General features: G+C 38.6%; 1 protein-coding gene across 6 annotated transcripts in view; it reads left to right on the top strand.

The window, feature by feature from the left end:
• Positions 1–2,221: 2,221 nt before the first annotated feature.
• The window catches only part of LOC145484986 (COP9 signalosome complex subunit 3-like), a 227,217-nt gene continuing 214,295 nt past the window's right edge, over positions 2,222–15,143 (top strand). For 2 of the 6 annotated variants that reach the window (XM_081463622.1, XM_081463621.1), the window contains exons 1-3: positions 2,228–3,200; positions 3,323–3,435; positions 3,528–3,577. In XM_081463622.1, the coding sequence (XP_081319748.1) occupies positions 3,028–3,200; positions 3,323–3,435; positions 3,528–3,577 (336 nt within the window). In that variant the 5' untranslated portion in view covers positions 2,228–3,027. Of the gene's footprint in view, positions 3,201–3,322; positions 3,436–3,527; positions 3,578–15,143 lie in introns of all 6 variants that reach the window. The other 4 variants (XM_081463623.1, XM_081463624.1, XM_081463625.1 and 1 more) reach the window with 4 other exon arrangements.

Here is a 15,143-nt window from a genome sequence, read left to right as displayed (position 1 = left end):
TTTTATGCTTTTTTTGTTTTGCATAGGCTGGCTAAGAAATGTCCCAATGTCGACTTATCAGTGTTCTATTTGCTTCTATATTTGCGATTTAAACCTCGACGTCATTGAAAAATGCCAAGCGAGCAAAAGTGCGGCTTATCGTTTTCCCACTCTGGAAACATTCGCCCCACCGGAGTGTGTACCCACAGACCAACCACCCTAAGTGAACAGAATCTATGAGGGTTATGAATAAAGCTCTGAAAATTGCATATCTAAATTACCTCTCGGTAATGAAAAGTTAATCGACTCGTGTGGTGTTTTTTCGCCTTCCGGGGCCGTCTGAAACGTTTTTTACGAAATTACTTTTGGTCGGATACCGGTAAGACAAGAGAGCGAGACAAGGCTTGCAACTTGGCGGCCGTCAGTCACGACCTACTCCAGTTCAAACTAGAATTAACGCCAAAACACTGAAAATCTCACCTGAATGGGACGGTTGTTGATCGATGCGATTTTTCTCTATCTCTTGGCAGAACTTGAGCTTCATCCCTCCAACATTTTCCGAGAAAATCGATGCTGAAATCACGAAAACAGCTTTCTCAATATGATCAGTGCCAAATTCAGCGACCAAAGGAATTCAAGGCGGCAGGTATATTTTGCAGGTTGCAGGTTGAAATTTAATTATAACTGGAAAACCGCTGGCTGGCAGTTATAATTAAATTTCAACCTGCAACCTGCAACTTGCTAAATATACCTGCCGTGCCCCGGCATGTCAGGCGCTGATTGGTAAATTTGAAACGGTCTGCATGCCTTAAATTCGGCAGGTATATTTTGCAGGTTGCAGGTTGAAATTTAATTATAGCTGGAAAACCACTGGCACTTAAAAGAAACGTACAGGTGGTAGACTTACCGTGACTGTTACATGACACTGTTTATAATCGCTCAGAAAGGTGGCTGCCACTTAAGGTCATTCCTCACATTTGCATTGCGCATCCTTACTGCGCATAATTTACGGCGTCATTAGCGCGCGCTCGTGCACGCGCATATTAAAAACATGACGGATTTGCCTTGATATTGAGCTCTGTCAGCCGAAAAATGGCTCTAGCTCACCAACGAGCACGGGCACCCCAATGTTGTTCCAGTCATTGTAATCAACTAATCATAAGCTTTGCGTGAGAAAAGACTGATCTAATTTCTATGGCTGAAAATTGAATAAATAAGAAAATAGCAGATACACTATGGTCTTTTCTATTTTGCAGTCGGTAACCACGTCAAGAAATTTGGTTCAAATTTTTAATCAAGGCTTAAGCTTTCTGCCTGAATCAAACTTAAAATGTTTATTTGTGTCCGACACAATGTATTGACTGTAGTTTAATGCGTGTTCTTGTGAGTCTGGGTTCACAAAGATTTTACAATTACTGGGAATGCGTTCTTATAATAAGCATTAAATAATGCCAAAATGGGGCATTTTCAATGCCTCACTGCTCCTTAATGAGCATGGGCACCCCCCTTTTTTATTTCAAAATTGAAGTTATCATATGACAAATATTCAGCGGGCAAAGTTTGAACAAAAATCTATTGTCACTTTTATTTCAGAGGAATTACCTTAAGGTGGCCGAACACAGTTTTCGCGCGCGCTTTTGCTGATGCAATTGAGCGCGCGCACAAGGATTGCAAAAACAAACATGCCGTCAATAGAGCGATCATTTTATTTACTCAACACCCGCACTATCTTTGCTATTTTTCTCTATTATTGAGCGCAGTGTATTGATGGCTTTAGTCTTTTATTACAAAGTTATGTTAGAAGAGGTAAGGACGCAAAGAACCCAACAATTCTTAGCTTTTTCTTCGTTACCGAAAGAACCCAGTTAAATGCAGCGCATGCGCAGCTGCTGGAAAAATTGAGACCGATTGCTTTTGCGGAAACTTGCCGATTTCTGACGATCCAGTCGTTAGAATTTCAAGAAATTTGGCAAAAAAATAGTTCAGAAACCACGTGAATGATCCATTGCAAAAAATCTTACTTTTGACATAAGGAATTTTTAATAATACAGAACATCCAGTGAAAACGATTTACGGCGAATTACGAAAATCGCCTATGTCAAAATTTTATTAGAACAGTGTTGACAGAAGGGATTTAATGTCAATTCGTAATGGGCAAATGATGAAAAAAAAATTTACGACTGGATTTTTTTTTAAATAAACAAAAACCATTTTTTAAGCCTTGTTTTTAACCAGCCCCGTTACCATGGCAACAGCACACACCTTAGCCAAAATGCGAGAATAAACCCTTCTGTGGTTAACCTTGACTCTGGCAAAAAACGGGCGCCAAGGCATAAATAGCTTAAAAGTAATGGTGAATTAGGCATAGGCGCTTGAAAACTGTGTTCGGCCACCTTAAGTGCCAAACCGGCGGAAGCGATGGGAGGAGGGTATATTCCCATGATTTTAAACCTGCAATGAATTATTGTTTTTGAAGAAACATCTGAAATATCATCTGAAATATCTGCTGAATTTGGTTTCTTCCTTGTGAGTACCAAAATGAAAGCACACTGAGCTTGTGCTAGTATATTTCTTCGGGTAAAATCTTATATTATTTCATTTCTTTACTTATTTGCTTCATTTGTGATGGCAATCTTCTGTTGTTGAGGGAAGACCCGGGCCAAATCTGGAATCAATGGAAACATCTGTGGAGCGGCCATTCAGATGGCTTTGCAGAGATTTCACTGGCCTCAGCGTGTCGATCGATAAGTACTTACGGCGGATCGATCGTGTTTTCACTATGTGAAGTCTGAGGCGAACTACTTTATGTAAGAACCCCTGACGAGTATATAGGTCATTAATTATTTTTAGTGCCAGCGGTTTTCTAGTTACAATTAAATTTCAACCTGCAACCTGCAAAATATACCTGCTGCCAAGGGCAGCTTAACGCGAACACATGGGGTGGTTTAGTGTGGTTACTCTGTGGTGTACCTAACCATCAGCCCTGGCGCTCCCTGTTCACCGCTTGATACAACGCCGCCTGGGGACGAGGTAGATAACACGGCGAAAATGGAGGACTTCCTCGCAACTGTACGCTCGATTTCTTCTGACAAGAACTACGTACAACTAGCAGATTATTTAAACAGATCTAATGAATTGTTAGTCAAGTGTGCTGGCCAGCTCGATGCTGCGATTGCATCTCTTGATCCAGATCAGCATTCATTGGCATTCATGGCGCTGTTGTGAGTTTCTCTTTCCCTTCTAACCAGCAGGATTTCTAAAATTTACCCTTTGTTAAGGGGATGAATGCGTTTCATCTCCTAATTCTTTTTTACTAATGTGAGATTGCATTAATATTGCACAGGTTGGTCAAGTTATCTTTACCAAATTACGGAGACTTTGAATTAATCTTCAGCCAGATTCAGCAGTTCATAACAATTTGCTCGAAGGAACAAGTCCAGTTTGCTGGAGACAAATGTACGTACCCTCCCTCCTGACGTCAAAAACAGTGATATTTAATTTTGCTGGTTATTTGCATCAACGCTTATTTTCACGTCGATCATTTTCAGTTGCCCACTTGTGCCACTTTATAACCCAGTGTTTGGTGGACCTCAAGCAGGTGAGAGTCACTATATCATGGGTCACCTTATCATGGTATAGTCATTATGGGTTTATTTGTGGGGATCTAGTGAACAAATATAATGGGACTTAATACAGAGGAATGCTGAATATTAGGGTATTTGAGGGTTGATTAATTGTAAGTGGACAGAGAAAAGGGATCAGTAGCCATCTCCTCAGCAGTCACTTCACAGTGTAATCTACAAGTTTACTTTCAAGAGGCAGTGGAATGGTAGACGTGGCCACATACATTAACGGGCTAATGAGACAGAAAATTTTACTTTCTGCATTAAAACATTGTTATTATTATTGTTATTACTACTACTAAAACAATCAAGAACCAAAGAAGGAAGTTTCCAAAGGCAATATATTGGCAGGAAATCAATCCTATACCAAGAAAGAAATTTTAACTCACCATAGTTCTGAAAGCAACCACACTCAGGATTTATTTGTTTCAATACCATGTAACTCCTTCAGTATCGGGTAATTTGAAGAAAACTACATTATTGTTCATCGGTCTGGTCATATGCAGCAACTACTAATCTCTTCAAACTTCAAGCAGTGCAGAACTTCACTGCCTGAATAATTAGTAAAATTATACCAGAAAGTTTGATCACGTGACCCCAGTCCTAAACCAGTTACAGTATGCTGGTTGCTATTTAAATCACAGCTGTATTATCGTGACGCTGTGCTTGCTTTTAAATGCATGACTGGACAAACTCTTTTTAAAGTGAGCGGAGATAAGTGGCTGTAAGGCTTGAAATTCACAACTTTTAAACATTCCTCTTTTTAAGACCTCTACAGGACAAAGGACTTTCTACTATTGAACAGTGTCATTATGGAATAGTTTAGATAGAAATCTTAAGCTAAGCTTATCTCTGAATATTTTTAAATGAAGATTATGAGGTAAACTCTTACGTGAATTTTTATCTTCATAATACAACATTGTCACATAATTCTACCTTATTTCATATCATTTTTATAATTCCTTGGTATGTTGATTTATTTCATTGTCATTTTAATGTAACTTATTTAGTAGTATTAGAACTGAAAAGCCCCCATGGGGAGTGCTAATAAAATTTGTATTGTATTGTATTCTCGGCATCAATTTGAAGTGCAGAATACTACTGAGAAATGAGATCAAAAGATAACAAAATTTGAATACTGTTTTCAGGACTCGATCACAGCATTTATGTGTGGTCGTTGGATAAACACTTCCAGTGGAAAGAGTGAAATAGGGTGATGTTATCAGCAGCTCTTTTCTCTCGGGACAAAGAGTTTTCAGCAAAAGAGTTTTGCATGATTGAAGTACTTTGCTTTTGAGCCGTTCTTATTTACAAAGCGAATCAGACTGCCACTCAATCTGTGCCGCTTTTGCCAGCCTCTTGTAAGTTGGTCACATTTCATGCTTTTTAAATATTCAACGTGAAATGATGTTACACATTTTCATTTACAGTACGAACTAAGTGTTTTATACTTCATCAGTCATCTGCAGCAAATAAGCTTACAGTGAGGTATGCAAGAGGTTGCGTTTGGAGCCATTTTGATATTCAATTTTGCTCTAGCAAGCATAAGCAGGCAAGGCATGGATGAGTTATTTTTTGGTGAATTGAAAACCTCTGGAAGTAGCAGCATTGTGATTAGGTTAATCCAACAAGTTTGGTTGCGATATACAGCAAAAAAAGAATTTGTTTCATCTTATGAAGTGTAATACCAAGCCTAGTTTTATCAATAATCATGGACAAAAGTGTTGACACATTTGGGCAAAACAAACACTTTCCATCGGCGTCCTTCCGTAATTAAAAAAAAGCATCTGTTTTGTCGATAGCCAACCCCCCCTCTTCCCCTTTTCAATGTTGAAATACGCTCTGTGAACACTGTCATGTGTTACAACGTTGAAAAGGGGAGAGGGGGTCAAAACGTGAAAACTGGAGATTGAAAAACTCACGCGTTCAATGAAACAGGTTTTTTTTCAGGGAGTGTCTCAACTGCTTTTGGCCATGATTGTCTGAAATATATTTTACACAGTGTGAAGCTTTCTCAGCATCATCACTGTTCTATCTCTTCAGTAGTACTTAGCATCATTGTTTAGCAAACTATAAATCCTGTTGCACACCAGTAGAGCGCGATTATTATGTCACATAGGTTAATTATTGGCGAGAATTCAGGGTTCAAAGTAGCAATACATTGTGAGAAAATACAATATTTCCTGTGCATCTCTTTACCGTGTTCTTTAGAAGAAAAAAATCAAGTTCGAGAAGGGCTAAATTTGTCATATACCCTGAATTTTTCATACTCATTCCCAGTCTTTTCTTGGCTTACCTGTTAACACCTTCATTGCCTCTGTGAACATCATCATGACAAGCTAAAGGCAATGGAACAAAATATAAATGCATCTGATTGTTAACACAAGCAAAAAAAACAGGTATTGCTGCGGGAACAATGAAATAAAAAAAAAGAAACTGTCTTTTTATACTTTGAGTGAAGCTGTGTGTCTGTAAACCTGTTCCTGTAGTAACATGCTCAATTTCAGTAGTGGAACTTTTTATCTGCACAAAAAAATTGGCATTTTGGTAATGTTTTCAAACTTACTCTCATGGCTTACATGATTTTGGATTTTGGAGTGTAATTCTGGATGGTTCACATGAGCAAGACATTACATTTCAATAGTTCACAATGGTTCACATCCCCAATTAAAGAACATGTCTCAACTGCTTTTGTCCATGATGGAAGGTTTGATTTTGACAATTCGATCAGTAGCTTTGTTTATAAGAACTTCAGTGGAGCTTTTCCCAGCAGGACAGCTAAGTGATGCAGTCTGTTATAGTAGCTAATGGTAAAAGCAGATTGGTGGGTAATTTTTATGGACTCATTATATTTTACAACAAGAACTAATTTAAGGTCATTCCCCAGTATTGCATTGCGCATCCCTATTACGCATAATTTCACGCGTGATTAGCGCGTATGCATTGGACCTCGCCATAGAGGTAAATTGTCATTTTCTCGCAAACGAGTTTGGCGACCTATCATTTTTTTCTGTTTTCAATTGAGTAATAAATTTCTCTGTGTAAAATAAATATGGACCAATTCTCAGTATAGAACAAAAGGCAATCGTCGGAAACGTGAATTTAGCAAGCAATCATGACTATAATCGTGGTGCTTTTATAAGGATTTATATGGGTATAAACAAGGTGCTGTTGCTCCTAAACGAACATGGGGACCCCTCATTTTTATTTCAGAATTTAAGTTCCTATAATATAAACAATCAATAGGCAAAGTTTCACAAAAATGTCAGTGCAGGTTCTATTTCAGTGGAATGACCTTAAGCAAGTTACCTAATTTCACTTGCAAATAGCCATAAAATCATAAACCATAGAATAAATTGTAGAGGTCAACACTAATTCAACATTCAACAGCATAGGTAAAATCCACTGAAATCTTTTGAAAATTTTGGTCATCCGTCAGTCTGCCACAAAAAACTATAGCATGTGATTACTGAACTACATCTGAGTGGGGTTGTTAAAGTGATAACACTGATAAGAAGTGAACTAAAGTATTTTGATTTGGAGACATGTGCTGAACCGTGAAACCCGCCTTTAATAATTGAAAGATGTAAACATTTAAAACAGTGGATTGATGTCTCACAGAATGACTACTTGATACTTGAAGCCTTAGTTTGATGTCAAGTAAATCCATCTTTCATGACTAAAGTTGAGTTTGACCGTAAAAAAGTCAGTTGTGCTTACATTTTTTACATAGCATGTCGAAAGATGGCATGTCAAAAGAAAGTCCCTACGTACGTAACACTGAAAGTGGGTTTAATAAGCCATCAATAATGACTTTTTAGTGGAGCTCTGGCGGCCCTAAAGGTCACCAAGCAGAGCTCCATACCCATATAGGAAAGAAAAGGAAGCCCATGAATTGATTTTCTCATGGTTATCATGGCTAGCAGTATTGCTCATGGGTACGACAACAGGGACGGCAACTCACACAAGATGGCGGCCATACTCTAGCTAATAGGTTGCCAGAGACATGCAGCCTTGGTTTATAGCGTCCTTCTTTGATATTGGACATCCATGTTATAGTCAATTGACACCTGTCAAAACAAGGTATTTGGTTCATGTGTTCATGTTCATGTGTATTTGGTTCATGCTGAGTCGTATTAGGTTCATGTTGTGTAGGTGTTGTATCAAAGTCACGGTCATGCAATTTTTTTTCTTTCTGGCCATGAGAAAACCTTATGGTTAGGCATGCATATATACATGAGAACTGAACCTTTAAACCAAGGGGACGTGTAAAAAATATAGGTGTGAAAGTGAATAATTATATGAAATACATTAAAAATTATGGTTGGCCATTCGTTTCAAAATTACAACAGTGTATACGCGGGTTTTTCTGCTGCGTATACTTGTTTACATACGTTATGTATCGGGTTTAAGCCCATATATACGACCATTTAGATTGCGTATATACGCATTTTTAAAGGGCCACATATTTGTGTAAACCGCGGAGATATGTGAAATAAATGCCCAAATATATGCCACCAAACCGATATACGCGACCAAAAACACTTGCTATAGTCTGTACTAAGTACTTGACTTTTACTTAACTTACACTTAACTTGTGCAACTTGATAGACCGGTTGACCTTGAAAGATAAATGATGCCTAAAAGTATGAACTGCATTTAAAACTTTTTATTAAACTGCGTTTAAAACTTTTTATTGCAGTAAGTTTGAATAAAAAGTTAGCTCAAGGTTTCATGTTCAAAGTGTAAGTTGGCTTCGTTCGCAAGTCTGAGTAAGTCGAGTCAGTGGCTGACTGATTACATCACATGCTTGACTTGAACATGTTAATTAACATCCATTCACATTTCAAGGATTCAAGACTGAATTCAAGAATTCAAGATTGAACAGTCCAATGCTGACGTGGGAACAAACACGATTTGGTTTGGGACAAGCCTGATCAAGTTGAGTCGATGTAGGGGTGAACTCAGTGGGAGCAAACTTGCCATGGGGCGAAACTTGCAACTACCATTCTGTTCACCGTTTAGTTATTCATTGGAGAGAGGTGCGCGAGCAAATGCTGAGAGAATTCTGCCTCTTGAATTGCTGGTGAGACAAATTCAACACTTACTACACAGATGGGAAACGTTTGCCATAAGAGCAGATACATGCACCTCAGTATGTCCCATAAGGCTTTGCCAACTGTATGGATTATCAGCTTCTAATGGAAGAGTGGGTCGCCCAGCCTATCATGTGAAATATCAATACCTATCAAGGGGAGCTTTTAAGAACAAGGAGATCTGTTAGATCTCATAAGCGCGGTTTTAAATTTAACTGTTCTCTTAGCACTACAGTTGCAATGCAGTTCACATTCCACGGCAGTCCTTGATGATTCATTTATTACTGCAGACACCACATCACTTTATCAACACAAACTGTATTATTGCACCATCAGTGGCGGGTCTAAAACACAGGTCACGGGTCATTGTTTTACCAATACAGGAACAACCTTAAACCTTTACTAATACTAACGTTAAACCTGAACAATGCCTTAGTGTAGTATTTTAGGCCTAAAACATTGTCTTAGTCTAGTACTTAGGCCTAAGGTTAGCATTAGGAAGGGGTTAGGGTTATTCCAGTATTGGTAAAACAATGACCTGTGACCTGTGTTTTAGACCCGCCACACCATCAGTCGTAGCTTTTGTGAAATCTCTGATGACGTAATGGTCTTAATCTGGAACTTTCTTTGGGATATGTATGAGCATGAACAATACGAACAATTCGATAACAATGCAGTTAACAACAGCTTTCTTTCCTAAAAGTCATGATTAAATTTAATTGGTGTTTCCATGAGTAAAGGGCTAGCAAAGTAGTCACATGAGTCACATAATTCAAGAGTTCCGTTATCCATGGCTACCTTTAGTATGGTCGTTATTTCCCTACCAATTATGTAATCCTTGCACGTTCTGACACGTTCTTTGCTTGGCTTGCAAATATTAAATTTTCCTTATGATCACACTCATGTCCAATACTGTCGAGTAGATTTCATTGGAAAAGAGAACTTTGTATTCGTTGTTGATCGGAAAATTACATCTCATTAGCTATTAGCTGGATATAAAGCCTGTCGGATTGATCGATTTGATCGATTCATCGAATGGACACGACCCGAAACCTGGATGTTGTCGATCAGAAAATCGCATCTCAGTAGTGACAACAGACCTGGCGATCCAACGTTGTCAATTCGACCGATTCGTTTGATTCGTCGAATGGACACGACTGCGAAACGTGGATGTTGTCGATCGGAAAATCGCATCTCATTAGTAACAACAGACCCGGCGGTCCAACGTTGTCGATTCATTCACAGGCTATTATAACGAAAGCACTGTGAAAGAGGACATAAACACACGAATATTCCTCATTCTAAAAACACCAAAGGTAGTATAAACGAAACATTGCATAGTCATTTATGTTGCTATAAGAAAAGCACGGTGAAAGAGTACATAAACACATGAATATTCCTCGTTCTAAAAACACCGGTGAAAGAGGACATAAATACATGAATATTCCTCGTTCTAAAAACACCAAAGGTAGTATAAACTAAACATTGCATGGTCATTCAAGCACGGTGAAAGAGGACATAAACAGATGCGTTTTGCATGATCATTTACGCCACTAACATATCCGTAGTATATCGCAAAAATACTCTTATCGATGAATCAATGATTGACAATTGACAAAATGCTGCTATAACAAAAGCACAGTGGAAAAGGACATAAAGATATGAATATTCCTCGTTCTAGAAACACCAAAGGTAGTATAAAGCCAAACATAACAAGTTTTCTATCGCAATGACCCTGCCGTGAACTGACCGATGACAACGTATGACAATCGGAATAAATTTCTGGTACGTTTCGAATTTTTTGTCTACATCAGCGTGAAAAATCTCGCTAATAGAAAGCACGCACAACACTCGGCATGAACGTGAACTATGACTTTGTATTTTGTCACAGTGCAAGCGTGCGCTGATGGCGAAGCTGCACACATTCCTGGTGCACACGAGAAAGATCACGGTCTGTGATGCAAGATTGAGATGCCTCTACCAGCAAAAAATCAAGGGGCTCAGACTCAATTAATAAAATAGAATGACGATAATTAAAGTACTTTTGTCAAAAGACGACTAAACATCAAAGCTAATCAAAAATATAATCGGTACAACCAACCGGCGTACGCAGCTCAGTGAGAGAAGGCCTCAAACAATAACATTTCATAGAAGCCCTAAAACAAGCGGTTATCTTAAAGTATTTCTTAAGAACCGCTAAATGAAAAGCAATATTTTCGATAGAGACAAATCTGCTTGCCGGTTTGTCATAAAATGACTCCATTTGACGATTCAAACAAATCGATCAGAAAGCCCTGCCCCACTAATGAGATGCAATTTTCTGATCGACAACGCCACTTGTCGGATGGTCAATAAAATTCTCCATTTGACGACTCGAACGAATCGATTGAATCGGCAAAGTTTCACCGGGGCCCTGCCACAAGAATATCGTGAAATATTTTCTAAGTCCCACTAATGAGATGCAATTTTCCAATCGACAACTCCACTTGTCGGATCGTCAATAAAATTCTCCATTCGATGAATCGAACGAATGGATCGAATAGACAAAGTTTCAGCAGGGCCCTACCACAAGAATATCGTGAAATATTTTCTAAGTCCCACTAATGAGATGCAATTTTCTGATCGACAACTCCACTTGTCGGATCATCAATAAAATTCTCCGTTCCACGAATCAAATGAATGGATCGAATTGACAATGTTACACTGGGGCCCTGCCACAGGAATAACGTGAAATAATGAGGTGCGATTTTCCGATCGACAACTCAACCTGTCGGATCATCAATAACATTCTCCATTTGTCGAGTCGAATGATTCGTAAGATCCCTTTTTCCGATGGAATCTACTCGACAGTATTGGACAACCCTCTCTGATCACTGAACTTGCTACGATGAAACAGCCAAAGAATTTACTTCATATGCGTCAAACCACAAGAAATACTCGCAAATTGCAGATAAATTAATGACCGTCACTTCTGCCAAAATAAACTTGCAAAGTAAACATGATCTTATTTGTCATGTAGCAAAAGTGAAAGCTGCAACGTCAGTGCATTCTATGGCTGATGTAATACCTTTTTTTAGCGTATTTATTATTTCTCCTCAAATCCAACGCTTCAACAAAGCAAAATGAAAATATATTTTACCCAGAATAAAGAAAACAATATCCGTAACATTGTCCTTGTATTAATGTTTCAACAGTTTTTGGTGAGTAAACATCACAGGTTGCGTGACTCAAAATTTGGCCAAGAGGAAGTTCGGGTCTGGTCACTGACAAAACAAAAAAAAAGATCTGTTAGATCTTATAACCACGCTTTTATAATTTAACCGTTTTCTTAGCACTACAGTCGCAACGCAGTGCACATGCCAAAGCAGTCCTTGATGATTCATTTATTACTGTAGACATCATATCACTTGATCAACACAAACTGTACTATTGCACCATCAGTCGTAGCCGTTGTGAAATCTCTGATGACGTAATAGTCTTAATCTGGGACTTTTTTTGGGATATGTATGGGCATGAATGATGCGAACGATGCGATAACACTATTAAAAACAGCTTTCTTTCTTAAAAGTCAAGATTAAATTAAATTTAAATTCAATTAATTTTTTCCATGGGTAGTCACACGAGTCACATAATTCAAGAAATATTATCCATGGCTATCTTTAGAACGGTGGTTATTTCCCTACCAATGATGTAATCCTTGCATGTTCTGACACGTTCTTTGCTTGGCTTGCAAATGTTTAAGTTTCCTTCCGATCTTTGAACTAGCTTCAATAGACCAGCACAGCAATTCACTTCTCTAGTCTAAAAATAGGAAAAATACTTGGAATACTAAAAACTGTCTCTCCTGGCAGAATAAACTTGCAAAGTAAACACGATCTATTTGTCACGTAGCGAAAGTGAAAGATGCAACGTCAGCGCATTCCATGGCTGATGTAATACCTTTTTTTTAGCGTATTTATTATTCCCTTCGAGCCAACGCTTCGATAAAACCAAAAGAAAATATATTTTACACACAATAAAGAAAACAATATCTGCAACATTGTCCATGTGTTAATGTTTCAACAGCTTTTGGCAAATAGACATCACAGGTTGCGTGATTCAAAATTTGGCCGAGAGGATGTTTGGGTCTGGTCACTGGCGAACAAAAAAAAAAACCCCGTGTAAACCTAGAACCGCGCTCGGCCCATGGCTGCGTGGTTAAAAAGAATAAGATTTACTTCGTCCCAGATATCAAGATTAGTTTCCAGAGCCACTCTTTGGTGTAGAGTTAGAAACATTCAGTCTTTCTCCAGTCAATGTTATTATACAATTTAGATGAACTGATGATTCGAGAAATCACCCTGCAAGCAGAACCTTTTCTTACGGTACATACGCTTTGTACCTATTTCTGTGTAATAAGAAATAAAGCAAAAAGAGATAAAAGAGGCTCTGCTTGCAGGGTGTCGAGAAATAAGACTGATGTAGGTTTCCCAATTCAGCTAGCAGTATCATGCTGGGTCATTTGCAAAGTAGAAATATGCATGTTTAGCGTCAGTGTGTAAGGGAAAGTTTTTTTCGAACTGACCCAGCAGGGTCTGTTATAAGGTGGTTCAATACCATCACAAGGTGTGTTTACAGTGTCGGGGGACCTAATTCTCTCTGATACATTGATGGACTACACTGCCTTATCAGTTGGAGGTTTGTAATACACGGTGGCATTGACAGGGTTTTAGACTTTAAGTTGTGCAACAAACAATTCTGCTGCGTCTGGGCTCGCTCTCTTCTTAGCTGCTGTACAAAGTTATGGATTGCCCTCTAGAGTGTGTTCAGACGAAGGGGATGAAAATTTAGAGATAGGAAGAGCTATACAATGGCGTAGGGGATTTAATAGGGGAATGAAAATTGCTGCGTTGTCTGTACACAACCAGTGAATTGAGTGTCACTGGAGAGAAGTCTTCATTGGAGTCGGTCGATTCTACTACACCCTGTTCTACCAGATGGAAGAAAATGGCATCCTGGAATCGACCACCATAATGGATCTGTTCTGTTTGCATTACATATTTCTTTCTAGAATTAACAACCAGTTAAACCTCCTAGTTAAGGCATGGAATAATCATCCTGTATGCACAGAGGGTCACTGGACTTCTCAACAAACATGGGTGAATGCAGTGATTTCACAAGACTGTCAGATGACTGTTGGATGATAACATCCAACCAGATGAATCATCTGGTGAAGTTCCAATAGGACTTACTCTAAACTCACATTCTGTTTCCTAAAACTCCCCTTGAGGTATTGATATTTCGTAAGTTGGACAACCCACTCTTCCATCAGAACCTGATACAATTGGGAAAGCCCTAATGGGAGTACTGAGGTGCATGACACTACTCTTAATGCAAACGTTTCGCAAATGTTTCCCATCTAAGTAGTACTAGTAGTAGTAAGTAGTATTATTCTAAGTAGTAATATTGCTTTTGTCTCACCAGTGATTCTAGAGGCCGTATCCTCTCTCCATTTGGTTGGGCACCGCTGTCCAATGAATAACTAAATGAAGTACAGAAAAAATTCCCCACAGCAACTTCACTATGATCAGCGTGAGGATAGAATTTTGAACGGACATTCAAAAGATGCATAACTGTTTCTGGAAGTTCAGTCACTGGAGAGTTGCAGTAACAAACATTAAATAGCAGATAGACAATGACAAGGCATTTTACCACTGCCGCCATATTGACGATTTCTAGTTAAAGTAATTTTCATTGCTATCATTCACAAACAGCCATTCTCCCAAAAGGCACATGTCGTGCTGGCATACACAACGTAATTTACGAGACCCACATATTCGTGCATTTTAGCACGCGTATTTAAGGGTCCTTGTAGGACGCATATATTTGGGCATTTATTTCGCATATTTCCGCGGTTGAGTTTACGCAAATATGTGGTCCTTTAAACATGTGTATATACATGATCTAAATGGTCATGTATATGGGCTCAAAGCCCATATGTAACATATGTAAACAAGCATACGTAGGAGAGAAACCCGCGTATACACTGTTGTAATTTTGAAATGAATGGCTAACCATAAAATTCTTTGCGGAGAAAGATGTAAAGACATCAATGATCATGGCAGTTTTGTACATAGCTTAAAGCAGTTTTGAAAATAAGACCTGAAAAAAAAATTAGGCTTGAACAGGATTCGAACCCAAGACTTCTGCCCACTGAAACAGAGGTGAAATTGGTGGAAGCTGATCCAAGATGAATTTCACTTTGGGCGAGCGAGAAGATTTTCATGAATGCAAATCAAATGCAAGCTTTAAAATTACCTACAGGCCAAAATTATAGCTTGTTTTTTTGTTTATGTATTGAGTTCATGCTGAGTTTAAGTATTGGTGGGGGTTGATTCTGAGAAAGTGACATGACAGTCATGCCAATGAATATAGTAGAATTCTTCTCTAGTTAGAAGAAACACAT

This window comes from Orbicella franksi, chromosome 4 (genome assembly GCF_964199315.1).
Source record: "Orbicella franksi chromosome 4, jaOrbFran1.1, whole genome shotgun sequence".
Lineage (NCBI taxonomy): Eukaryota > Metazoa > Cnidaria > Anthozoa > Scleractinia > Merulinidae > Orbicella > Orbicella franksi.
Note: the sequence above shows the minus strand (reverse complement) of the source record. Positions and strands in the feature narration are given on the sequence as shown.